At 41.0% G+C, this 27773-nt stretch overlaps 1 protein-coding gene across 1 annotated transcript; it reads right to left on the bottom strand.

The window, feature by feature from the left end:
• Positions 1-271: 271 nt before the first annotated feature.
• On the bottom strand, positions 272-17566 carry PSMB1 (proteasome 20S subunit beta 1). The gene is made up of 6 exons (XM_047101082.1): positions 17419-17566; positions 13551-13658; positions 9974-10055; positions 7558-7687; positions 1560-1666; positions 272-557 (listed from the first exon to the last, which is right to left on the bottom strand). Exons 1-6 carry the CDS (start codon positions 17529-17531, stop codon positions 372-374), a joined length of 726 nt encoding a protein of 241 aa, XP_046957038.1. The 5' UTR covers positions 17532-17566; the 3' UTR covers positions 272-371.
• Positions 17567-27773: the final 10207 nt, after the last annotated feature.

The raw sequence follows: 27773 nt of genomic DNA, 5'->3' as shown, positions 1-27773 counted from the left end.
AGGAAAAAGTGACATGACCTGTTTGTTTTTTCATCTTTAAAATACAAAAATAAGGGCACCTGTCTGGCTCAGTCGGGGAAACGTACAACTCTTGATCTTGGGGTTGTGAGCTTAAGCCCCATGCTGGACATAGAGCTTACTTAAAAAACTTTTTTTTTTTAATTAAAAAAAAATAATTAAAATACAAAAATAGCTCTGGAAGACAGAAAAATATGAGAAGAATGAAGAAAAGGAAAGGAAAACGAAATTATGCTTTCTAGATCTGTCCTGCTTAGAATAATTACTTCAGGTTTTATTTAATACATCAGTCCAATAGTTCCAAGATACAAAATTAACCAGTTGTGAAGTGATTAATGATAACAGCACACAAATCAATCCTTCCTCAGGGGAACGGTCTCCTCCCTGATGCCCTCCTTGGTCACGATGCAGATTTTGAGTGCATCCCCAGTGTACACGTCCCTCTCTGCCGCTGAAATGAAGACATCTTTCACAAGCCGCATGGCTCTGTCCAAGGACAGTGGGACATGCTCCACATTCTGCATGTTCTTAAAACCAACCTGGTGGGACAGGAAACTTGAATGAGGCATCACGTGACAGTACAAAGGTGGTTCAAGCCTCCCCAGTGCCTTCACGTATCTAAGGATTCATCATGAATACATCACATACATTTAAAATATCTCTTAACTGAAATGCTTCCAGACCTGGCTAAATTATACATTCCTAAAACCTGACAAATGTTCACTGAGACAAAGCTGCTGCTCCTGAGAAGCACGCATCACCTAGAGAAGTGGACATACGAAACCAGAGTACCATTTTACAATGTGCTACCACTAAGAAAAAAAAGAGCCACGAGAATCCCTAGCAGCCATAACTAAGTCTCCCTGAAGAGAGAGGCTTTGTCAGAAGACACACTTGGGTACAGAGTGTGAAGGATAAACCAGAGTCAGAGAGGAGTAACACTCCAGATCCAGGGTGTGCTATGCCCAAAGGCCTGGTGACAGGACAGACACACCACACCAAAGGTCTAGGTGGAAGCGGAGTGACAGGTGATGAGGAAGGTAAGTAATATGCACGAGTAACTGTACACACATATTTCAGAAACACAAAGAAGTAAGCTTGGCGGCAGAAAGGATGATGGGAAATGCAGGCCTGATTTCAGGCAGCGGTAAAGGAAAGGGGGCAAATTAAAAATGTACTTGGAAGTTAGAATATAAAATCAGGTGACAAACAAATGGTGAATATGGGGAAAAAGATATTTGCAAGTGCTTCAGGTAAGGTGGCAAGAGGAGAACTGAAAACATGGTCGACCGTTGTAGACACAGGAGACCTGGAAGTCACGGTGTCAGGGGAAGACACTACAGAGTAGGCGAGAGGCCACAAGAGAGCCAGCAGAACACAGAGAGACAAGAAGGTCTGGGTAGGGCAAATCAGCCCACCGAAAACAACAGCGATGCACAAGAAACCCTTGATTTCTCCACTCTCCTGAGCCGGTGAATAGGAGAACTCAGAGGAAGGCACTTTGTGTTAACGTCACAGCAACATGGATGCAGTCTCCTTACCTGGTTGTCGAGCAGGGGCTGTAGCATGGCACTTGCTGAGCCTCCGGCCTTGAAGGAGTCTCTCTGGTAGGACCCTACTGGGTCAAAGCTGTACACAGCTCCCTTCCCTGAAAGAATAAGACAGTTTCCATAAGGATGCATCCTGACTACCATCCCAAATCACGGTAAAAATAGATCCAGTGGGACACAAAGTGGGACACAAAACGGACTATGAACTTAGCTAAAATTTCAGCCACATTCACTGTTAACCCAGCAGTCTGCTCGCCTCCACTCACAAGGGAGTCAGAGGTACACCTGCCCACTCTGGTCTCCTTATGGCGTGTTTGACACCTGGAGCTTCAGGCTCTCGTCAAGCTGACATCGCCAATTACCACCCAGTGGATCCCAATATGTATGTGGTCTCACAGGCACACTGGTTAGCAGTCACAGTCCTGCTCTGAGTTCTGCACCAAGCTCCTCACCACATTCCTAAAAAATGCTATTGTCGTTCTAGCATAGACCTGAGTTTAAAATTCTACTACTGTTGAATGTGAACAGTCACAAGGAAAACTTACCGTGTGTTTTTAAACAGTAAGCACCTTTAGCATCAACACCATAAAAAAACTGATTTAATACAGGAAAATTTTCAGAAAAACACAAATGCCACATGCAAAAAGTTAGTTCTGCCTAAAACATAAACATTGCTTCGTACTACCAGAGTTAAGAATCGCTTTTGCAAACAAAACACAACACCAGAGTTTGAATGTACCCATTCTTTTTATATATATATATATATATTTATTTTTGAGAGACAGACACAGAGTGCAAGAGGGGGAGGGGCAGACAGAGAGGGAGACACGGAATCCGAAGCAGGTTCCAGGCTCTGAGCCCAATGCGGGGCTCGAACTCACAAACCACAAGATCATGACTTGAGCTGAAGTAGGATGCTTAACCGACTGAGGGACCCAGGCGCCCCTGAATGTACCCATTCTTAACAACAGTTGCAGAGTACTATCAGTGTAAGGATAAATGGGCCTCTCAGGCTCTCCTGAAGCGTGCATAAATTGCTATGCCTTTTTATTTTTATTTTTTTAATTTTTTTTTCAACGTTTTTTATTTATTTTTGGGACAGAGAGAGACAGAGCATGAACGGGGGAGGGGCAGAGAGAGAGGGAGACACAGAATCGGAAACAGGCTCCAGGCTCTGAGCTGTCAGCCCAGAGCCTGACACGGGGCTCGAACTCACGGACCTCGAGATCGTGACCTGGCTGAAGTCGGACGCTCAACCGACTGCACCACCCAGGCGCCCCATTGCTATGCCTTTTTAAAGAGCAATCTGGCAAGAGAATCTATCAAAATATAAAGCATGCACCCAATGACCCAGTAACAATCTAACTTGTAGAACAGGATATACCCATAAGAAGGCTTATCCTGTCTCTCTTAAAAGAGCAAAAATTTCTAAGCAACCTAAAATCCATTAGCAAAAACCGGTATGGAAGAGGAAGATGGGACTGGGGACATAACCACAAGACAATGTAAAATGAATAACTCTATAATGTGTATAACAGAATCCTATTTCCTATTATAGGCATAAAAAAAGCAATAAAAAAAAGCATATAACATATTTGTATAAGCACACAAACAAGTATGGCAAGATAAACTGAAAACTGTAGTTATCTTCGTGCGACTGAAGGCAAGAAAAGAAGGGAATCACTCATATGCTTAAGTACTGAATCTGTTACAAAGCACACGTGTCACCGTAATTTTTTTTAAGGCCTTTTAAAAACAGCTGTGTTTGGGGGGTGCCTGGGTGGCTCAGTTAGCTGAGTGTCTGACTCTTGGTTTCAGCTCTCAGGTCATGATCCCAGGCTCATGGGATCAAGCCCTGCATCGGGCTCCATGATGATCGTGCGGCCTGCTTGAGATTCTCCCTCCCTCCCTCCCTCCCTCCCTCCCTCCCTCTCTCTCTGCCTCTCCTCTCCCCTGCTCACCAGTGCACACTCTGTCAAATAAAAAAAACGAAAAATTCCCTGTGTTTTGGGTGTGAAAAATCATGGATCATTTGACGAGGTATGACTTTAAAGTGATATAACTGATCTCTAAAACACATTACGCCAGAACTGAAGCACCTCAGTAGCTCACCTGGGAGATGAGGGATAAGGACAGTCTTCTTCCTACCCATGGACGTCTGCCACCCGTAGCTCTGTGTAGTTTTTCTGTTGCACAATTACTTACAATTCTCTGCTGAGAAGGCAGCATGTAAGGTGCTGAAGTCACTCAGGAGACCCCCAGGTTAAGTGTTTTTGTTGGAAGCAAGCTTGGGACAAGATTGAGATCACAGTGGGCAGTTCACTAACTTCAACACACAAAGAAAGGGACAGGAAATACAAAGCCAAAAAAGAACAACAATCTCTCTCAGGAGGCCAACAGGCCACAAGTAAAACGAGGCCCAAAAATTTCAACTAAAGGCAGAACCAATTTCAGAAAAACCATACGCCACGGAGTTGAGAAAAACAAGAGCAGAATAAGTCGAAGACCAGAGCTTCAAAGACCTTCCCACTTAGCAAAGGCAAAAGAGACTTTTGTGACACAAGAGCAGAATGGCATGAATCTTATCTGTAGAGTGCTTTTCCTCAGCAAAATAATTCTTTAAAAAAGCACCATGGCTTCAATGTAAAAAAATAAAGTCAAAACAAGTGCTAGAAAGGAAACCTTGGATGGGGGAGTCTAACAAAGTAGGACACTCAATGCCACAAAGAAAAGACCAACAGATTGGACCATACGAACTTCAGAAAATGCTGCATAGGTAGACAACCCCCAAAATGTAAGAGACGAAGAACATTCTTGGGAGGCATCCACCACCACGGATATTACAGAGTTGACACAGTTAGATGGCATGCTTATAAATAATTTTTTAAAAAGACTAACCTGCAAATAAGGAAATAAGCAAAGGTTAATACACAGGTCAGTCTCCAAAGAAGAAAAGCAAAGATCAAACAACACAAATAAATGCCCAACTTCAGCACACAAAAATGACATATAAATTAAAATAATAAAATATTTATTGGGTAAAGATCTTTAAGAGTAGTAAGGATGCCCAAAGAACCCCAGGTACTCATGCCCCTGCTGCCAGGAGGGTCCACTGGTGGTCTTTTCCGAAGGGCAAACTAGTGATGGCATCAAAATGCCAAAAATATATATCCTCTGACCCAGACACACAACTTCCGAGAATGTTTTCCAGGGAAGTACGCATGGTTGAAAAAGTATACAAATATATGCTAATTTGGATGTAAGTTTAAAAAAATAAAATTTAAAAAAAAGAAAAAAAAAGTATACAAAACTGTATGTACAAAGACATTCATCACATCGCTTAGATTAAGGAAACTGGAAACCACCTAAATGACCTGCAGAGGACTGGGAGGCAAACTGCAGTGTAGCTGTACCCTATGTAAGTCACTGAGTCATTACGCATCTTTATTCACTAGCATAAAATGATCTCCATTTTATGCTACACCATATTCTACTTGTAAAGTGCACAAACATGTATGACTACCAAGATACCTGTAAGCGGGTTTACTGGAAGTTTAATTGTAATTAACTCTAAATATAGGCTTTGAGGTGGTAACTACTTTCATTTTTGTCTCTTCCAGTACTATTTGAAACTTCTGCAACTACTATTGTTTTTGTTACAGAAAAACTAAAGCCATTATTACTTTTGGGTGGAAAATTTTTTAAAGTATGACTGCAACTAGAGAGTTAAAGGCACAGAGGTCCAAGAAGACAGCTACTCACCTGGCTATCCTGAAGGGCAGCTGTTCGATCCAGTGTCCTGAAGGGTAACTATTGATCCCACCTTCCTAATTTAGCCGTTGACCCCAGTGTCCTGAAGGACAGCCAATGACCCAACTACCCTAAAGGTCTCAATAAAGAATACTGCTCTCCAAGTCTCCACCTCCACAAAAAAGAAAAACTGGAAACAAGGTCCCAGATACCCTGGACTTGGGGACACCTGGCACATGTGCAGTCTGGGTACAGGGCAGTAAATGGAAAACTGTCAGGCCAATACCACCCTTTACTCAGATTTTGGCCTACCATTCTTCAATAAGAATGAATGGCCAAAAATCAACGGAAATTTGAAGGAAGCCTCCAACATAGAAAACAGAAGTCAAAAATAAAATGAAAAAAAATTAATCCGATAAAATGCGGAGATCACAGGAAAATATCAAGGGGAGTACATCTAATGAGAACATACTTAGAGGAAAAAAATAAGGAAGCCAGAGAATTGGAAAAGTTCTTGGAAATTAATGACAGCAGAAGTAAGAATGTAGTACAGGATAAAATCTAAACCTGAGGAAATCTTCCGAGAAGAAAAAGACAAAGGGATGGACAATATGCCAGGGAAGAATTCTAATAAAATAGAAGATCACAATCCAGGTGATTGTCGAGACAGTGGGGAAGTGAACAGGAGAAGACACAAATAGGGAAAAGATCTTGTACAAAGGGTATCACTATAAAATTGCAGAACACCAGAATAAAAGCAAAGTCTCAAAACAAGTTCTCCGGATTTCTTTTTCCAGAAATCTCTTGAGAGATACACACCACCAAAGCAAGGAAATAAACCAAGAAAACAGGAAAGCACGGTAAAAGCTGAAGTGTCTTGGGGGAACAGACAAAAAAGACTGCTTTGCTACACAAATTCCTCTAAGAAGTGAAAATAAATTTAAAGGACAATCAAAGCAGACAAGATTATAAAAGACAGAAATGCCTGACCAAAACATCAGAGAACAGGGCTTTGAACTCGAGAAACAGATCCAACCCAAACCTTAGCTTTGCCCTTCAGTAGATGTAAGTGTTCCCAAATTAGCCTCTGACTCTCAGTGAAACTCAAAGGACATTGTCTGGCATGCTAAAATTCAATGATAGCTATGACTAATGTTGCTAAAACCTGAATTTATTGATCTGACATTCAAGTCAGACATAATTTAGGTGGAAAAAAAAGTGTCCAGCAAGCTGGGCTAGGCAAGCTAATCTGTGGCTAGAATTTAACTTGTTAAGGGTAATGAATTTTTATTGGCTGTTTCTATGCTTTATGTTCTGTCTTACTTTCAAGGAAGGCTGAAAGACTCGAAATAAATTGTCACCCTAATTTGTCTACATCTAAACCATGGTGGGTAAAATGACCAGAGTGCTCTCGGGGGCCATTTATGTGGGCAGCTGTTAAGACAGAGGGAAAACAAAGGAAGAGCCCATGGAACAGAAGGGACAGGAGGAAAAGTGGGGAGGGTAGGAGAGGAGCCCAACTCCCTACTATCCAGAAAGTTTTCCTCTCTGTAGAGAGATTTCAATACGTTGTTCTCAGCCAAACATCTCTAGAACTTCTTTCTTCAATGGACTACTGTAAATGGTGGCACAGATCTGTCCTGAGAGATAGTATAGCATCTGGTCGTTGGAAGCAACCGAAAGTCAATCCAAATGAAACCTGGTGAAAACCATCCGTGTCCCTGCTGCGTAATACAGCTTTAGATCAAAAACAGGATGGACGTGTCAAGTAACGAGACTGATTTTCTTAGGCCCTCCTGGTCTGACTGACAGAAAATCAAAGAGGTGTTTCAGAATGTTCTGAAAACACTGTTGGAAATGCATACATTTCTTTTAAGGCATCAGTTTTAACAACTTAAGTCAAATACATTTGTTATGTAGAATCATAAGGTCAAGCTCCTCCAAGTCAGATTTTTTCCACAGGATTAAAATGCTAATTATCTACTACTGAACTCCTGCAAGATATTCAGTAAAGGAACAGCATGCCTAACAGTCATTATTAGAGTTTTAGTACACAACCTGTGGTGTGTCTTTGGATCATCTCTTTATTCCCCTTTAAGCTTCAGTTCCTTATTGCTTTAATTAACAGAAAATAAAAGTGTTGGGCAAGATGCTATTTATTATTCTTTTCAACTCTAGAGGGAAACATACATATCTAAAAAATGCCACCCCCCTTCATTTTCCAGAACGAGAATTCTACCTTCTTCATCCAGTCCCCCGATGATGTTGTAAACATAGTATGGAAAGAAGCGCCTTGAATAGAGGATTGTAGACAACATTGCAGCAATCGCCCCCGTAGTCATGGTCTTGTTATTGGAATGCTTATACATCTGCAATTATTAATGAAAGTAACAGGCACGGAGAGGCAGAATATATTACAGACGTGAACAAGGAACTGTAAATTAAAGGATGAATGCAAATCTTGGTGAAACGATGTCTATTTCTTTCAAGAACACACAAACATACTAAGACAAAATAATAATTTATTGTATCATGCCATTTTGGGGGCTATAAAAATTAAGGGAAAGAATGCTAAATTTTCCTCAGTTGTCTGATTTAAAGACTCTATTCTCCATGCCATCCATATCTCAGGAACTGCTAATTCAAGAGCAAATGTACACATAATATGTTTATACAGTGACCTGGGAGGGTGTTTTAAATCCAGCTCTCCTTTACTCTGCCTCTAGACCAGGGTCAGCAAACTGTATAGTCCATGGACAAAATCCAGCCCAACAACTGTTTCTGCAAATAAAGCTCTATTAAAACATATTTTTTCATTACATATTATCTATACATCCTCGTGCATTACAACAGCAGAGCTGATAGTTACCACAGATATCAAATGGCCCATAAAGCTGAAAATAATTACTATCTGGCCCTTGACAGGTAAAATTCGCTGACCTTTGATCAGACCCAGATAGAAGTCCTTCTCTTTGCAAAGGAGGTATCTATGAGAACAGAAGACATGAGGGCAGGACCCTTACTCTGCATGATTCTAGTACAGGGAAGCGGTCCTGCTCCTTAAAGCGTCTATAGTGGAGACCAGAAGTATCCAAAACAAACCTTTTAGTGATTTTGAATCCTAGATTTATTTACTCTTAGGGAATCCTAAATTATCCAATAGAGAAATTCTACAAAAATTTCAAACATAAAATGAGTTCACCAATTTATCAGCCACATAGCAAACATCTCCAAAGATTTACCTAAGAACACAGACCAAAATAACAATAGCTAAATACGGAAGATTAGAAAAAAAATCTTCATTTCAAAATCAAGCATCAACAGTATAATCACTGCATCATTTATGTAATAACACATGAAAGAGAAATTTCAAGGATTGTGTAATTAAGTTGAATTCCCTACTCCTTGTTATACTTTGTTAACACAACACTATTCTGCTGGTCTGTGTACTTTTGTACTGTAAGTTCCATCTGCAAAATATGCACCAGGAATCGAATAAATATGTCAATAAATGTAAATCAATAAAACTTTCAATGTAAAGAATTTAAATAAGTATTAACAATTGATCAATACCAAATGAAATCATTTCTGTATTTTACTGAACAATTTTGAAATTATTCCAAAACAGGTATCTGTTAAATTTACTACATACTCCAATACCTAGGACATCATTCATAAGCGTATACAATTTCAAGTGTTATTCACTAATAGGCAAACATAGAACGTGACCACCTCTGGTAACTTCTTCATGTACCAGGTTGGCCTTACCAACTACATAAAATTATGACACATAACCTAAAAAATTAAATCCTACACCAGCCCTGCATTTTTGCCAGCTAAGAAGAGTTTGTATTTACTGGTTATTATTACAGATAAAATCCATTTTAATATGGTTTAAATTACTCCTATCCTACTCTCCTTGAAATTATTTGTTACATGCTGTTTAATATACACGGGCCATAATAAAAATCAAGACGTGCCTTTACTTTTATTAAGAGTCAGTACTCCTCTATTCCTCACACCTCCCCATCTCGCACAGAAGACATGGAGGCAGTGACAGTGTCAGCCCCTTTACAAACTGCAGAACAGGCTGGTTTGCCTCATTCCTCACTTCCTCCTCATCACCCTTTTCAGCTCTTCCGCCCCCATCTATTCTACGCCCAAACTTCCTCAGCTGGCTGTCAACTAAAGCCTACTAAGGTGTTAGGTGGCGACAGCTTAGGTTGTGCCTCTCATCCAAACTCCTGACTTATCTATTTCTATTCCTGCCCGTGCATCCTGTCAACTAAGAGTCCAATGCTTGAACGAGGGAGAGCATGTCAGTTGATGGTGTTCCAAACCAAGCACCTGTCTAAAAGCTTGACTCCTCCACAGAATTTTTGTTTTTGAAGGAAGATTATCTTCAGAAGAAACCCTGACCAGGCTATCTCCATAAGGGTAGAGAAGCCTTTATACTGCACAGAGATTTTAAATACCCTGCAGTTTCACAATACGCTACTTTAATGTGGCTATCATTTCATTAACAGTATCATTTCACTTCTAGAACAGGTTATGGTTTCACCTGCTAACTTAGAGCTTCTCCAGCTATTCTGAGTGACAATCTAATAAATCATTACTAACTTTCTAAAGTGCAGACACGTAACAAAAGTATCTACCTTTAGTCTTGCTTCAATAATCTTTGTCAGGGTAAGACAGTCTCCATGAAACCCGCTGCATCCAATGACTGTTTTGTCTGTTCTGTAAAGAGCACATTTCAGGAAACTGGGCTGGTTAGATAGTAAAGTAAAACATGTCTTCAGCAATTTTAAATATAAAACCCCTATTCCCGTTATTCACCAAATGGTAACAGGACTAGTTAGACCTTTGTTGCGCGGGGAGGGCAGTGTCATCATTTCATACCTAAATAAATTACAGGTGAATCAAAGACTTCCAGAAAAATTAAAGTATGAATGGCCTAAAGAAGACATAGGTGATACAATCTTGGGTTGACAGCCACCTATTTAAATATGATACAACCCAATGCTTTCACAGAAAAATTTCATAAATTTCGTCAAATTAAAACTTTTATAGAGAACAATGATAAAGTAAAAAAAAAAAAAAAAATTGTAGTAGATATGACCAAAGTCTTATATTAACTTCCTTTATCTAAAAGGGTTCCTACAGGGGCACCTAGGTGGCTCAGTCGGTTAGCATTCAACTCTTGATTTCAGCTCAGGTCATGATTTCACGGTTGTTTGGATGAAACCCCACATGGGGCTCTGCACTGCCGGTGTGGAGTGTGTCTGGGATTCTCTCTCCCTCCCTCTGCCTCTTCCCTGCTTGCGCGCACTTGCTCTCTCGCTCTCTCAAAATAAATAAACACTTAAAAAATGAAATAAAATGGCTCCTACAAACATCAAAAGCATTAACACAGTGCATCATGGGATATAATGTACAGCATGGTGACTATAGTTAATAACATTGCATTGAATTTTTTTAACTTTTTTAAAAGTTTATTTATTTTGAGAGAGAGAGAGATCAGGAGAAGAGCAGAGAGAGGAGAAGAAAGAGAATCCCAAGCAGGCTTCACACGGTCAGTGCTCAAACTGACAAATCGTGAGATCATGACCAGAGCAGAAATCAAGGGTCAGATGCTTAACTGACTGAGCCACCCAGGCGCCCAACATTGTACTGAATATTTTAAAGTTGCTGAGAATAGATCTTAAAAGTTCTCAAGACAAGAAAAGATTCTGTAATAAATATGGGGACAGATGTTAACTGGACTTATGGTGGTGCAACATACACAAATATGTAATCATGTTGTACACCTGAAACCACTGTTACATGTCAATTATATCTCAATTTAAAAAAAACCTCGCAATGGAAAGATTGGTAAAGTTATAGGAGTCATATAAAGAAAGACGCAAGTCACCATAAATGTATGAAAAGAGCCTTCATGTCATTCACAAATCCAAATCTACACAGGTGATGATTTCAACCTGTTAATAAGGCCTAATGCTGGTGAGGGGTTGTGGAAAATGGGTACTCCCCCCTGTTTTTAATGTTTATTTTTGAGAGAGAGACAATGCAGGCAAGGGGCAGAGAAAGAGGGAGACAGAGGATCTGAAGCAGTCTCTGTGCCGACAGCAGACAGCTGGATGTGGAGCTTGAACCCACAAACTGTGAGATTATGACCTGAGCCAAAGTCGCATGCCCAACCAACTGAGCCACCCAGGCACCGAAAATGGGTACTCTTAATAACTGGGCAAAAATATACATCAATTTAACTTTTTAGAAGGGCCATTTGGCAGTATCCAGTAAAAATTTAGGTGAACGTCACTTTTATGCAATAATTCCATTGCTATAAATTCATCCCATCAATCTACTCACATAAGTTTGCAAAGATATACTATAGGCTTACTTGTGAAGTATAGGCTTTCTTGTGAAGTTACATATTATGTTAATGGCTCTCCAAAACAAAACAAACAAAAAACAATTTAATGCCCACCACTGGGGAAGTGATTCAATTTTGGTTTATCCATACAAATTCAACCAGGTCTCAAAAATTCCTAAATCTTAATATCAATCTATAAGGAAACCTACACCAGTCTCATCAAGAAACATAGAAGAAATCACATGATAAACTCTTCCTTTCAGATATTTATGAGGGATTCATACAAACCATATCTGTCCAACTAGAGGGACCAATGACACCTCTGGGGGCATCAACATTTCCTGATCTATCCCTACAATCAACCTCACTGCACTCAGTTAAAGAGCTCCAAGCTCCCATAAAGCTATACTGCCTTTACTAACAAGATGGGTTAATAATACCAATAGGGTAGGACAAAATCTTAGAGCTTCAAGATGCTTTTCCCAAATCTTCACATATATCAAAGGAAGGGGTGTTTGCATGCAAAGAATAAAGTTAAATGTAGAGTCTCAAACAGGTGGGCAAGAGGCAAGTTTGGCTCTAAGTCAGCCCACAGGGTATGGGATTAAGTGCAGACACGCAGTTTTAGCTCTATGTATGATTTAAGGCTAAAGACGGATGACAGGGAGACATATGAAATCACTAATGTTGTATCTATCTATATACCTAAAGTACTGCATAAAAAGGAAAAAAAAAAACAAACAAACCAGGTATTCCCTTCAGTAGCACACACACTAAAACAGAACATTACAAAGATGAACAGAACCTTGCAAGAGAATGGTATTTGTAAAGTTATGTTCTTAAATTTTATCTGTGACATTTACTACTTTCAAATTATAAAACATCTTAGAAGAAAAAAGATAGCATGGATGCACTATGAATTAAATATCAAAAGATGGAAGAAGAATACAGGAAGAGAACTGGGAAGATGAAAACCGGTATTGATTGTTCTTTAGGTAGGGTGTGCACTAGCCCTGGACCCAGGAAAGAAGCCAGAGTCCTCTTTACCTACTTCTTATAGCACAAGGCCCTGTCCAAGGTACCCAAATCCCATCAATCCATTCCTGTTACAATTCAGGTTTAAAAGGCTCTTGTGGCCTAATTTAGGAATTAACCAACTGTAACAGTTCCCAAAAATGTCAAATACAAACTATTGGTCATCAGTGCATATGACTTCACTTTTATGTTTTAGAAAAAATATACCTGGTCCTTAAGACAGTGGCTCAGATATAACTGCTTAGGATATGGCTAAATTAAACATTTCAGGTTAAAAAAAAAGTGGGAGATTTAAAAAACATGTAATGGATTAACAGATAGAAAAATACAAAGCTATGTGATAAAATATTTACAATATTATAAATATTTTATAGATATTTTATAAATAAATAAAGCATTATGGTAAAATGCTAATAATAAAAGCGATGTGGGGGCACCCGGGTGGCTTAGTCGGTTAAGTGTCCGACATCGGTTCAGGTCATAATCTCGCAATCTGTGAGTTTGAGCCTCACGTCCGGCTCTGTGCTGACAGCTCATAGCCTGGAGCCTGCCTCAGTTTCTGTGTCTCCCTCTCTCCTTCTGCTCCTCCCTGCTCATACTGTCTCTCTCTCAATAGTAAACAAACATTAAAAATTTTTTTTAAAACACTGCATATCATATTAGGGAATACTAATTTAGAAAACTGTTTTCTAACAAAAATGCAAACTAAGCTCCAAACAGGCAATCTAAAAACTCATGAAACAAACTGTTTAGAAGTGGAATCTCTTACAGCAATAAATCATCACAAGGTGCCAGGAAGTATGTCCTTAGAAATATTTACTTACAGTCTGTAACACTTGGGGCTGTCCCTGGTGTGAATTGAATATCCTTCACTCAATCGAGTGTCAGAAGCCACAATTGAAAAATCTTCTCCAGCGATTGCCAATACAGTCCTGGGGGGAGGGACACAAAAATTAGTGAATACTTTGGGATGGTAATACTACCTCTCTAGAGGAGAGCTCTTCATAGCACATATTGGACAAACCCCACTAGACTTGAGCAAGAGCAGGACTCAGAAGAAAGTTGAAAGATCAGTGGGAAAGGATCCCTGGCTATAAGTCGTCTAGGAAAAAAAATTTAAGTACTCCCTAAAAAACAACACAAGCCTAAGTGAAAGCGTAGGTCACTTCGCAGAAGGTAACAGAAAAACCACTGAATTATCATAACATCATCAAAAAATTAAATAACTACTTGTGCAAGGTACTGATATCACAAAACAGGGCCATGAGGATCAGGTGTAGACAGTGGTGCCACACCAAAAGCTCTCTGAGCTCAAAGGACTTAATGCTTTTCATTTTTTATCCAAGTCCTTATTTAGTATCTACCACTCAGTGGACACCCAAATATCTGTTAGAAATGAATGAACAAAGAACAAACTTTTCTTTCGTGGCTGTATGATTTATGATTCAGTTTACTGAAGAGGCTAGAGCATGAACTCCCAAAGCAGTCTGTCCAGTTCTAATTCTGCATCTCTCACTTATTAGATATGAGACTGTGGGTAAGCTGTTCAACTTCCCAAGGCATCAATGTCCTCATATAGATCAGAGATCGTAACAGTAACTAGGATTCCGCAAGAATTAAGTTAATAATTACAAAGCCCTTTTACTAGTACCTGAAACATAACTGGTCCTCTAGTGTTAGCTATGATCGCTATGGCATAGATATATGAGGCAGTAGATTGTGACCACTGAGAACCTGGGCTCTGGAGTTACTGGAGACCTGTCCTTGCCACTTCCTAGCTCTGTGACCTCAGACAAATTATCCAAGTTCGAGTTGTTGGTAGTAACAGTTCCTGTGTTACAGGATGACTGAGTCAAATGACACAGATCACATAAAGCACCTAGCACAGTACCTCACAGAACATAAGCACTGAGAAAATGTTATCCATTATTTTTACTGAGGTGGGATCTGCACTGAAGTTCTGAAGTACAAAAGGATGGCATTTCAGGTAACGTGGACAATGAATAAAGGGAAACAGGTAATAATACAAATAAACATCCAAACAACTTACTAAGGTGTTCTGTGTGAACTAGTGGAGGAACGTAAGGCTTATGTGAGGAACATGGGTCTGACTTGAGAAAATCCCAAATGCCAAACTAAAGATTTTGGAATGAGAACAGTTACATTTGCAAAGTGGAGTGAAGTTTTAAGAAGCCACTGTGACAGGGGCGCCTTGGTGGCTTAGCTGGTGAAGCGTGCGACTTCAGCTCAGGTCATGATCTCTCAATCAGTGGGTTCAAGCCCCACATGAGGCTCTGTGCTGAGAGCTGAGAGCCTGGAGCCTGCTTCAGATTCTGTGTCTCCCTCTCTCTCTGACCTTCCCCTGCTCACACTCTCTCAAAAATAAGTAAAACATTAAAAAAAAAATTTTAATAAAAAAAAGAAGCAACAGTGACAATAACATAGTACGTGAAAGGGGATGAAAGTACTGCTCCAATAAGACTACTGCAATAGCAATAGAAGGGCGCCTGGTGGCTCAGTTGATTGAGTGTCAGACTTTTGATTTTGGCTCAGGTTCGTGCGGGTTCGTGAGTTTGGGCCCCGAGTCGGGCTCTGTGCTGACATCACGGAGCCTGCTGGCGATTCTCTGTCTGCCCCACGCCCCCTCGTGCTCTCTCTCATGCAAGCTCTCTCGAAATAAAACAAACAAAAGATATGGTGCGTGTTAAAAAAAAAAGACTAATGCAGTAAAAAGGCAGCAGTGGTACTGGAAGAAGTGGGGATACTGAGGAAACACACAAATTGTACATGGTTTTTCTAACTACCAATATGCGACAGAAGTGGGAAGAGCAATTGTGACATCCAAGATTTTAAACTTGGTGGAGCAGCACAATGACAATTATGAGCATAAAGAAGGAAAGGTAACTGAGAGGAATAATTAGCTAGCTTTTTGTTTTAGTATCTTGAGTTTTGTTAACAGGAAAAAATTCAAGTAGAAATGTTTCATTTAAGAAGCCAGAAAGGAGGAACTCATGAGAGGTAAACCTAGAGAAACAGATTTGGGAATTATCCTTCTGCAAATGAGATGTGAGTGCTAATAATGGGATTGAACTGCATTTAACGAGACAGTAGAAAAAGGACATGGAACTAAGCCTTGTTCTGCCAAAGCAAAGGCTGCCCATGAGCCAGCAGCAACAGGCGCTACAGAAAAAGAAGACTGAAGAAAGGTAACTTAATAATCACAAGGTCACAAGTTACTAATGTGTAAAGCAGTAATGGCTGAAATTTGGATTACAAGGGGTTAAAGAGTAATGAGTACTCTACACTGGAGACTCATTCTTACAACTGCCTCATGCCTCCCATCTTGGGACGTAACTACTTCGTTATCACAGAAAACGTTTAGAAGTGCAATGGTAAAAGCATACATAAAATCAGTGGCCAACGACGAGCTATGGATTCAAGTCCTGGCTCAACTGCACACCAGCTTTATGACCAGAGCAATGACAAGAGCCCTGGCTCATTTGTAAAAATGGAGCTAATACCACCTAACACTCCGTTATCCTGAGAATTAAAAAAGGGAACTGCCTGCAGTATACAAAATGCTTTTCTACGGATTCTCCCTCTAAACTATGACGAGCTAAGAAAGAGAATGAAATCTGGGCTCAAGAAGTCGAAACACCACACTGTTCAAACACCACACTGTCCTTCGGTGGCAGAAACGAGGCTAAAATTGGAGACTTCCACTCTCTTTCCAACATATTTCAAAAGTCTGCATTAAAGTTTCAAAGCCATAAAGACATGATTAATTAACATGGTTATGTCCAAGAACCGTCTGTTTGTTTAAATCGGGTGTGTGTACAAAGTTTAGTTGGTAACCTACAACCACTGCCTCAATTTACACCTCTTCATTGTTAACAAGTCCTAAATGCAGGGTCCTTCCACATTGCTAGTAACGCTTTTAGCATACAATGAAGGAAAAGTACTAAAGATAAAGCCAATTTTAAAAACACAACTTGAAGGTAACATGCAAGAGTACACATATTAAAGGGTCCCTCTTCTGACTTTTTTTCCCCTGAACTTAAGCTTAAACTTAACTTAAAAAAATATTTTAAAACTGTAAAATATAATATTCATATAAGGGAGTGCATAAGCACATGTGAAGATTCACAAATGGTTACACATCAATAAGCCTGGTGTTGCCGGGGCTGGAAACTCCATCCCACAGTCCAAACAGGTTCTTACCAAGCTCTCATCTACGAAACTAAGTCTAGTCAACCAACGCTGCCTTCCATTTAAAACAACAGAAAACGATTAAGCTGTTTGATTAGAATCATCAACTGCAGACACGACCGTGCATCCAACGACAGTGGCCAACCAATCCTAACTTTTTAACATCAGGCGCTAAACCTGTCGCCTCGCCTTTGACATGCGAAACCTATTTAGGCCGTAAGAGAAGGTTAGGCCCATTTTTAAACCTCTTTCGTAGCAGAGCCCAGGTTTCAGTTTCTATCTTCTGTCTCACTGCAACAAAGAGCAGGCTATGCACAAGTGACCGGCCTGCAAGGTGAAGCACTTAAGGCCAAAGCTGCCCCTCCGCAACCCATGGAGAGGGAGGCCTGCGGTCGGCGGGGAACGCGGGCTCGGCCGCGACTCCCAAGGCTTCAGCAGGCGCGAAGGCGGTGGGGATTGAAAGGTCGGCTCTCTGGTCTTTACCCTCCGTTGAAAGCGTAGGGCGAAAAGCGCATCTCCAAAGGGCCGGCGGCGCTGTGGGGCTCCACCGCCAGGTCTCTGCCGGGTCCCCAGCACCCCGCGGCCGTCGACAACATCGCGCTGCTCCGGCTGCTGCTGTCTCACGGCGAGATGGCGCCCAGCCGGACGTCCCGCCGCTTCCGGCTTCTCGCGGCGCCAGCTCTGGCCGCTCTATCTCGCGCCGCTCGTTGGTTGCTCCCGTCGGTAGCCGGGCGCCCCCTATCCCAAGGAGGCGGGACAGATTTTTTGTTGTTTTCCTTAGAAAGGTTTCTTTCCTAAGAAAACATTAGAATTTGCGCCTGATGGACAAAAATTTTAAAGTCTTACCATACAAAAAAAGTTGGCAAAACTGTGGAGTAGCGGAAACTCGAATGCTGTATGGGAGTGTAAGTCGGTGCACCCGAAAAGGGAGTGGCATCGCTTGGCGGATTTGAAGATGCATACGGCTTATGACCCAGCAACTCCCGGCTTAGCTGTATATCGTCCTCGCCAGAAGACAAGTACAAAAATGTTCTTGTGGCATTCAGTGTTCTTCATGGTTCCAAGTTGGAAATGAGCCAAATGTCCGTAAACAGCAGAGTGCATAAACCAATTGAGGGTTATGTCACAACAAAACAAAGAAACAAACAAAAAACCAAAAAAACTAACCAATTTCAACGAGAGGAAAGATACAGCAACGTGGATGAGTCTTAGAAGGTTGAGCAAAAGAAAATATGTTACATAACTTATGAGTACACAGTGAGTAGGAAGAACCTGTTTGGACTATGGGATGGAGTTTCCACCCCGGCAACACCAGGCTTATTGATGTGTAACCATTTGTGAATCTTCACATGTGTTTATGCACTCCCTTATATGAATATTACATTTTACAGTTTTAAAATATTTTTTTAAATATTTTTAATTTTTTTAAAATATTTTTAAAAGCAATTGGTTCTTTTAGGATGGACCACCTGTTATATGCGTGCAGTTTGGGAACCACAGAAGATTTTTGAAAAGCACTTGGTTAAATAAAAATTTCCCCAAGTTTTATTGTAAACATAGGATAAAACAGGATTTTCTTTGATGGTTATGGACATAAAAGTATTATACTTATTTAGATTCTGTCCTGGATCCAAAAACTTATATAATACATTTCCCGTCCTCATGGCAACGACAACCTTACTGATTATATAAAGTACAGCTAACCCTTGAACAACACAGGTTTGAACTGCATGGGTCCACTTATACCCAGATTGTTTTTGATACAGTTTAGTACTGTAAATGTATTTTCTCTTATGATTTTCTTAATAACATTTTCTTAATTATAAGAAATACAACATATAATTATAAGAATACAACATATAATACATATAACATATAAGATATGTGTTAATTGACTTTTATGTTATCAGCAAAGCTTCCAGTCAACAGTAGCCCGAACAGAGTCAAAAGTTATGTGTGGATTTTCATCTATGTGTAGGTTGGCGCTTCTAACCCCTGCGTTGTTCAAGGGCTAAGAGTACAAAGGAAGCAAATTATAATACAATATATGATTATGCCTAAATGAGCCATAGGAGAGATGAAGATACTCTGTGGTCCAACCAAGCATACGGAAGTGAAAAGACTAAGAAACAACTACCCATACTCTTGAAACTGCCTTGGCCCCTCCAGCCAAGCTAGTAGTCTTTGAAATTTGTCAAGCACCCTTAGCCTGACTGATTAACCTTTCTTTATCTGTATGTCATGCATTCTTTCCTAGAAAGAGCAGAGCACTTCTGCATGTGAGGAAACAGAAACCAGACCCCCTTGCACAACCTCTGAGCACTGCAATAATATCTGCAGCTGGCACCATCGGGGCTGCTCGTAATCAAGAAATATTATGGACCACTGCACTCCTTTTACTGATTACTTGCCCTAAATTCCTTTAAAAATCCCTGGCAGAACCTCTTAGCTGGCCTTTGGACAAGAGTTCACCTTCTCCCCAGGTGGCTGGCCTCCTGAAGAAAGCTCATATTCCTTTCCAATCAAAACTCATCTCTTGAGTATTGGCTTTTCTTTTCTTTCCTTTTCTCTTTTCTTTTCTCCTTCCTTTTTAAAATTTTAACTAGCCTCCAGGCCCAATGTTAGTGTTGTAGTGTTGAAATCACAACCCCGAGATTAAGAGTTGCATGCTCTACCAACTGAGCCCGCCAGGTGCCACTTGAGCATTGACTTTTCAAGCCCTGGGCAGCCAAATTTGGGATTCACTAACAAATTTTGGCAAGCCATTCAGGAACCAATGCCCCCGTGGCATCCGGTCCCCGCCCACCCCCCCCACCCCCCCCCCCCCCCCCCCCCCAGGGAATCCTAAGGCAGAGCAGAGGGCCACGGCTTCCTTTTAGTTTCCTGGGCTTGTAGCTTAGAGGACCGCAGGAGTTTAGCTTCTCAGGGCTAGTTGGTCTCCAGGAGGAAATCTGAGGGATCTGTCCGTACAGCTGATGAGACTATTTTTGTCTCCGGGAAACTCCCTGCTGATTCCCGAACGACACTAGCTGCCAATTTCGCTTTTTGGTTTGACTGGAAAGGAAAGGAGCATTTGGGGGACTTGACAAACTTCTGGACCGGATAAGTCCATCGGAGTGCCTGCTGATGCAAGTTTCTCATTTGTGAAGCATTGGGTGCTTTTGTTTCATTGTCCATGTTTTTTTGTTTCCCGTTAGAAAGTCACAGCTTTCAGGAGAAACTGAAAGGGACTTGAATAATGGTCAATTGATTTGGAATTTGGAACAGATCTGTTTTGGTGTGTGTGCAGGGGGAGGGGGTTGTGTTATGTTAAATGTGTGTATAATGGGAAATTCCATTTCTATCCCACCAAATAACCCACTGGACTGAATTTTGAATAAGTGAAAGGAATATAGGCAGGAACCTATGACTAAGAAGAAGGTGGTCTTTTACTGTAACACAGCTTGGTGGTCCATGTACCATTTAGAGATGAGATGGCCACTAAATGACTCTCTTGGGTTCCTTCCTCCCATTCAGTTGCCTCCAAACAAGGGGTCTTGGTTTGGTTCTCTTAGGAAGCCATTTGGGAGCGCCTGGGTGGCTCAGTCAGTTGAGCGTCCGACTTCGGCTTGGGTCATGATCTCACGGTTTGTGTGTTTGGGCCCCGCGTCGGGCTCTGTGCTGACAGCTCAGAGCCTAGGGCTGCTTCAAATTCTCTGTGTCTCTCTCTGCCCCTCCCCTGCTCGCACTCTGTCTCTCTTTCTCTCTAAAATATAAATAAAAAATTAAAAAAAAAAAGGAAGCCATTTGGTTCAGTTAGTGAAACTCCAATTTTGGGGGCGGAACCAGAAACTAGGAAGTGTTCAGTTCAATTGGTGAAGCCCCCAAGTTTTAGGAAAGAACAAATGCTAACGGAGATACTCTGGGCTTCATTCAATCATAGTTGTGTGTCTTGTGTGTTCTTTCTGAACCTTTGCCCAGGAAGATTGGGAATACACCTTCTCTTCCCAAAGAAGGTCCATTAGGACGTAATTTAAATAAAAGGTACAGAGAGCTGAAAAGCAACCAGACAAAACCCTGTTTTTCAGGAGAGACAGACAAGAGACAGAGAAAAAGGGATGTTACTCTAAACTTTGAATCTGCCTCTGGCCTTTCTGGTGGCACCTTCGCACCTCCGCCTCCCCCTCCCCCTCCCCCTATTTCTGTACCTCTGTGGGCACCCGCTCACATAGCTGGCATCCTTGGTGCCTGGGGCATCGTCAGCGTCTGCTCCTCCTCCTCCTTTCATTATCAAGAAGCAAAAAGCACCCTGAGCTGTTGGGCCCTTCCTGTGAGGTTCAAGCTAAAGCACCTCCCAAATTCCCATGGAGGGATCCAGGGACTCCCCAAACTTAAACCACTTACCTCAGATTTCCCCACAGATGCCTCAAGTAAAAAGTGACAGTGGGGAACAAATTAATTGAATTTTAGTGGACACAGGCACAACACATTTGGTATTAAAGCTAATTCAAGGGTGGGGCGCCTGGGTGGCTCAGTTGGTTAAGCGTGCGACTTCGGCTCAGGTCATGATCTCACAGTTCGTGAGTTGGAGCCCTGCTTGGGATTCTCTCTCTCTCTTTCTCAAAATAAATAAATAAAATTGAAAAAAAAATTTAAAAATAATAAAAGCTAATTCAAGGTTTTTGGTTTAATTAAAATAGACATGCTTTTGGAGTTATCAACATGGAATATGACACAGATAATCAGCTTTTATTCTACCTGAATTTATTAGTTAAAATCATGTTGTATCAGTTGCAATTTGTCAACAAAAATGACTTAAAATGATGGTTGATTTTGTCTGTCTCAAAGTTTTCCTAATTGTTAAGAACAAGTAGTCTGAATAAATAAAAAAGTTTATACCTTTCAAAATCTTTGGCAACCCAAAACTTTAAAGTTTTTCTAAGTTAAACGATAAATTGGGTTGAACTCATTAGATATCTAATTCTTTTCCAAATGAGATAAAGTACTGAAATATTTACTAAACATAGGCTTATCTGTTTCTGGCTCCCTCATACAGAGAAACTAAAGGTACTTGGGTCTGCTAACAAACACAGTTCATACTTAATTGAAAGAGTGTACAAAAAACATGTTTTTAGAAATTATGAAGGTGTTCATAAATTTGCCATCTAAAGAATCTTAGTGTAACAGACAGTTCACAATTGGTTCCTACTTAATTTTCACTGGAGACTAAGGTTTCTAAGAGTTAAAATTCTTCTAAATGTCAGTAAGACCGATGGAAATAAGGAAAGCAACTCTGTATGTAGGAAAGTAAGAGATGTGTAAGAAAGATATAAGAAATGAGATTACATTTTTGTTGAGGTAAAAGTAATTTTGTCCTAAAATGAGACTGGTTATTTAGACAGAAAAGGCTTAGGACAAAATCTGAGTGAAAAAGAAAAATTGTAGAAGGTTTGTGAAGGGAAAACTTTGGTAAAGAATTTTATTTGTGGTCAAAACTAAGATTGAAATGAATGGATTCTGGGGCACCCAAGTGGCTCACTTGGTTGAATGTCAGACTTTTTATTTCAGCTCAGGTCATGATCCAGAGGTTGTGGGATCAAGACCCATGTCAAGCTCTGTGCTGATGGTGCAGCTTGTTTAAGATTCTCTCTCTCTCTCTCTCTCTCTCTCTCTCAAATAAAATTTAAAAAAAGACATTTTCTTCGATTGTCAGTCTGTTCTTGATAAGAAAGTATAAACAAAGTTTTTTTTTTCTTTATCTGCACAGAAAGTTTCTATGTTTGCCTTTATCAGGTCTTTGATTACTTAAGAGAACTAAAACTTCCCAATATTAAAGGAGGTAAGTTTTGCTAACAACTATATAACTTCTGTGTAGAATCTCTTATTGCCATCTTGGCTAAATAGGTAATAAAGGGTGCTTGCCTGCCTCAGTCAGTAGAGTTTGTGACTCTTGATCTCCAGGTTGTAAGTTCTGGCCCCACAATGGGTGTAGAGATTACTTAAAAAATAATTTTTTTAAAAGATAATTATATATTGAGTGTTATGATAATGATCCTATTTAGGCATGTGCTTTAGAACTTTGAGGGTTTTTTTGTTATGTTTATTTTGAGAGTCAGAGATAGAGAGAGAGCACCAGCACATGAGCAGGGGAGGGGCAGAGAAAGAGGGAGAGAGAGAATTCTAAGCAGGCATCTTGATGTCAGCTCAGAGCCCAATGTGGGGTTTGATCTCATGAACCTAACTGTGAGATCATGACCCAAGCTGAAATCAAGAGGCGTATGTTCAACTGAGTGAGCCACTCAGGTGCCTCTAAATAAGTTTTTCTCATTAATTAGGATTGTTTATTTGGTATGTTAAGCGACTTGGGAAACACTGTCAAACAAATGATGATAAACCTTGCTTGAAACATTGCTGATTCTCTAATGTTTGCTTTTCCACATTTAAAGAAATTTTCTCTTAAGGTATCTATGCCTTATAGAAATATGATAAAATATTCATTTGTGAACATATTGAAACATTTAACTTTTCTCCCTATATGAACCTTCCTGAATCCAGAAACTCTCAGTGAGTATTCTTTCTTTCATGGCAATTATAATTATTTGCATAAGTTCAATAAAAATCTGTTCTCCCTGTAACAGGACACCGTGGGAAATATTGGTTATATTACCAAGGTTTTGAGTAGAATGTCATATTTGAGAAAGACATGAATAGATTCAGATATGACCAGGGAGCTTTAAGGAACTAAGATTGAGTTTATAGAATCAATAAAGCTCCTTGGAGATATTCATGGGATACCTTGCTTACAGAGTTCTCAGCAGCCTTACTAGGTGAGTAAAGAATGTCACTTCCTGGAAGGTGGAGGAAACCTTAGAATATTTGGGGTATCTCAAGAAGAGGAATTCACCCAAATCTACAGGTATGACAGGCAAATCTGATGGCAAGTTATTGGCTTGGTATCTGGCCTCAAGTCTTATTAAAAGTTCAATCTAGAGATTCCTTATGAAAAGTTCTAGCAAAGCAATTTTGTGTTTTTTGTTTTGTTCATTTGTTTGTTTTGGCAAGCAAGTTTTTAAAATTTTTAAAAATATTTTAAAAAGTTTTCCTTTCATTTATTTTGAGAGAGAGAGATAGAGAGCAGGGGAGGGGCAGAGAGAGAGGAGAGAGAATCCCAAGCAGGTTCTGTGCTGTCAGCACAGGCTCCGTGGAACCATGAGATCACGACCTGAGCCAAAGTCAAGAGTTGGGTGCTCAAATGACTGAACCAACCAGGCGCCCTGCAAAGCAAGTTTTAAAGAATTTATATGGTCAATCACTATTCTTGCTGAGCTTATGTAAATAATCAGACCAAGTCTGTTAAAACTAGACTTGTTTTTCAAATGAATTAGTCTCAATTTGGCTATCTTTGGAAATTGCTGGAAGCCGAGCTACCCAGCCTGAGTGGCAAAGCCTGGGCTGTGGATGGATTGGTGACTGCAGGGCGGCCCACTGACAGTGAAGCTTCTTGTACTCCCGCTTTTAGGTAATTTGGCCTTAAAAGTACCTGGGGTATTGTCTGTTGGGGAATTGCCCTTGGCAGACCCCCTGGGGAAAAAAAAAAAAACCATTAGGGAAGAAAATAAGGTTCCGCAAGAAATTGTGTGACCTTGCGTTTAGCCCTTGCCATTCCCCATGGAGGCTCCTCTACTTGCAGGAAGGATAGCCTCATTCATTTGCCAGCAAAGATGGCCAACGAAGGAGAGACATATGGATCCGAAAGCCCCACTCCGGTAACTAAGGAGTGTATCTATGGACACAGGTCACTCTGACCCCTGGGCCCACTTGGCCCCCAGGAGGCATTCCAGATGATGATTGAACCTAGTCGGTTAAAGTATAGAATGGTTCATTGGTTCCACTGTGTCTCTGAGAATGTATAAGACATGGGTTTCTAAGGCCCTCTTGGCCCCCTTCCTGGCACCTCGGACCCAGGCGAACACTTTTGTTCTTCAAAACCACGAATGATTCAGGGAAACAACTAAGAGGTCGTGTCCCTGTAGCTGTTCCACTTGAGGTGTTGAGAGATAGATGACCTTTCGTGAAAACAGCAAAGCAAATACTTCATAAATTATAGATAAACATAGATACATAATAAAAACAATAAAAGAAATTAATCAATAAGCAAAGGGCAGGAGGGAACGTATGACAAAACAATCATGTTATTCCTTATGGGGTAATTATACAAAGGAACGTTTTCAAAATTAGATAATGTTAGAAAAACATAGATGACGTATGCTACAAGGAAATCACTAGCATATATAATGCCACGTTTACTGCAATAAATCGGCCAGTTCAACACACTGCTGTTGTCTGTGTCCATTTTTATTTTCGTTTTGTTTTATTTCCACTTTTTCGCTAACGCCGCTCATCCTTCGGGAACCCCTGGACCTGCTGGGACTCCGGCAGGAAATGAGGGTGACTTTAGGAAGAAAAATTATGTTTCAATAACACACCTTTGTGGATGTTAAATTCTAGTCTGATTGTCTTTGAGTGTTTGTTGTTTGCCTAAGCTAGACAACTTGAGGTAAACTTCAGAGAGATTGTCACAACAGCTCACGTATAGACAGTCTTTGTGCTTGTTGCTCTGTGAGGATAATAACAAGCCCCATGGGCATATAATTTGAACAGCTGGACATTGGGATGGACTCTTCAACAACAGTTAACTCAACTATCACCTTGACCAATTCTATGTGGCTGGGATGACAAAACCATTCTTTTGAAGCTGGAGCTCACCCCATTCCATGGGGTTAACTGTGTACTTGTGGAAGTAGTGGGTGGCCTTGCTTTTTCTTATGACTGGATTGGATGATGCACTTGGGGATGCCCTTATCTCCTGGGACAAGTCATCTCCCACTTGACAGCGATTCCTGGCACATCAAGTAAAGAAGGCCTTTTGATGGTTTTATGCCTTACCATATTTGTCCCAGGAGCTACCTTTATTGATATAAAATTGCAAGTAGAGGCTTTAGCCAAGCATACAGCAGCCACCTTTAACCAAACCCAACGTGCAGTCACCCACAAATTTGAAATGTGGCTCTCCAAAACCGAATGGCCTTTGGTATCCTGACTGCAGTACAAGAAGGCACCTTAAGGAGAGCTTAAGGAGGCTCTCATTAAAATAGAGTGTTGTGTATATACTCAAAAAATGTAACTGAAGTCATGAAAGATTTAAACACATTACCACTATAGATGCCCTAGCTCTAGATCCTTTTAGCAGTTGGCTAGATTTAATTCCTTCCAGATGGAAATATACCCTATTAAACATTGCTATATTTCCTGTTCTCTTTCTCTTCTGTTGTTTGACTTTTTGCATCCATCAAGCAGGAGCTCATGCTATTCATACAAACTTGGAGATGTCTTTAGCGTCCCCCTCAGTGGAAATGCCAGAAACAAGATTCTCCCATCCTGTAAAAGGCTTTATTCCAAAATCCCTAGGTGGTCCCCAGTCAGCAGGAAGTAGCTACAGAAGATGGACCTTCACCCTTAATCTCATAGATATGGAATGATGAAATGGACAGTGGGAAACTAAAGCCCCTTCAAGCCCTTCCCACCAACCTACTAGTCTTTGAGCTTTGACAAGAACCCTTAGCCCAAGTGATTGACCTTTCTTAATCTATCCATCATGCATTCTTTCCTAGGAAGAACAGAGCACCTCTGCATGTCACAAAACAGAGACCAGACCCTCTTGGACAACCCTGGGCACTGGGGAACCACACCCCTTGCACAACCTCTGAGCACTGCGATAACATCTGTAGCTGGCACCATCCATTCTGCTTGCAACAAGAAATATTATGGACCACTGCAGTCCTTTTACTGATTAACTGCCCTAAACTCCTTTAAAAATCCCTGGGCCAGGGGACGCCTGTGTGGCTGTTGGTTAAGTATCCAACAGCCCAATCTCAGGGCTCATGATTGGGTTCTCTGCTGTCAGCGCAGAGTCAGCTTGAGATCTTCGGCACCACCCCCCCCCCCCCCCCCGGCCCCACGCGAGCGCGATCGCGTGCTCTAAGATGAACATTAAAAAAAAAAAAAAAAAAGGGGCGCCTGGGTGGCGCAGTCGGTTAAGCGTCCGACTTCAGCCAGGTCACGATCTCGCGGTCCGTGAGTTCGAGCCCCGCGTCAGGCTCTGGGCTGATGGCTCAGAGCCTGGAGCCTGTTTCCGATTCTGTGTCTCCCTCTCTCTCTGCCCCTCCCCCGTTCATGCTCTGTCTCTCTCTGTCCCAAAAATAAATAAACGTTGAAAAAAAAAAATTAAAAAAAAAAAAAATTCCCTGGCCAGGCAGAAACCTCTAAGCTGGCTTTGGATAAGAGTCCACCTTCTCCCCAGGTGCCGGCCTCTTGAACAAAGCTCATATTCCTTTTCAGTCAAAATCATCTCTTGAGTATTGCCTTTTCAAGCCAGGGGCAGCAGAATTTGGGGTTCAGTAACAGTCTCTTTGTGGCAAGTGTGACAAGAGTGCATAAAATGGTAGTAGCAGAAACAAAATAGAATTGAACCTGTAAACCAGGCTGTTTTTTTTCTTTTCATTCTCCAAGTTTGAAAATAGCTAACATGCGCGGAGAGTTTACCATGTGCCTGGCATTGCTCCTGCATTTCCTTAATCCATCTCACAACTTCCTTAGAGGGTGACTGTTACTATTATTCCATTCTACTAACTGAGGCGCTGAGGTCGGGTAACTTGCCGCAGGTCACACCGCTAGACTTCAAAAAGTCAACATTTGAAAATCATTATCTTGCCTCCCCTCGGCAAGGACCAATCAGAAAACGTTCTGGTCCGGCGGCTCACCCCCTAGACCTCCTGGGGAGCTCAGCCCGCCCCTTCTTT

Source organism: Lynx rufus, unplaced genomic scaffold (genome assembly GCF_022079265.1).
Source record: "Lynx rufus isolate CCGP_SWC_20201006 ecotype Redwood Valley unplaced genomic scaffold, mLynRuf1.p SCAF_56, whole genome shotgun sequence".
Classification (NCBI taxonomy): Eukaryota; Metazoa; Chordata; class Mammalia; order Carnivora; family Felidae; genus Lynx; species Lynx rufus.
This window is presented reverse-complemented; position numbering and strand designations above follow the sequence as displayed.

What these genes read in the sequence shown, in the direction of transcription:
- PSMB1 (XM_047101082.1), bottom strand. Translation starts at nt 17,531, where the DNA reads ATGTTGTCGACGGCCGCGGGGTGCTGGGGACCCGGCAGAGACCTGGCG. An exon ending in CCCTACGCTTTCAACGGAGG is followed by an intron (nt 13,659 to 17,418) that starts GTAAAGACCAGA and finishes CCCTCCCCCCAG; the next exon opens with GACTGTATTGGCAATCGCTG. An exon ending in AGCCCCTGCTCGACAACCAG is followed by an intron (nt 558 to 1,559) that starts GTAAGGAGACTG and finishes CTGTCCCACCAG; the next exon opens with GTTGGTTTTAAGAACATGCA.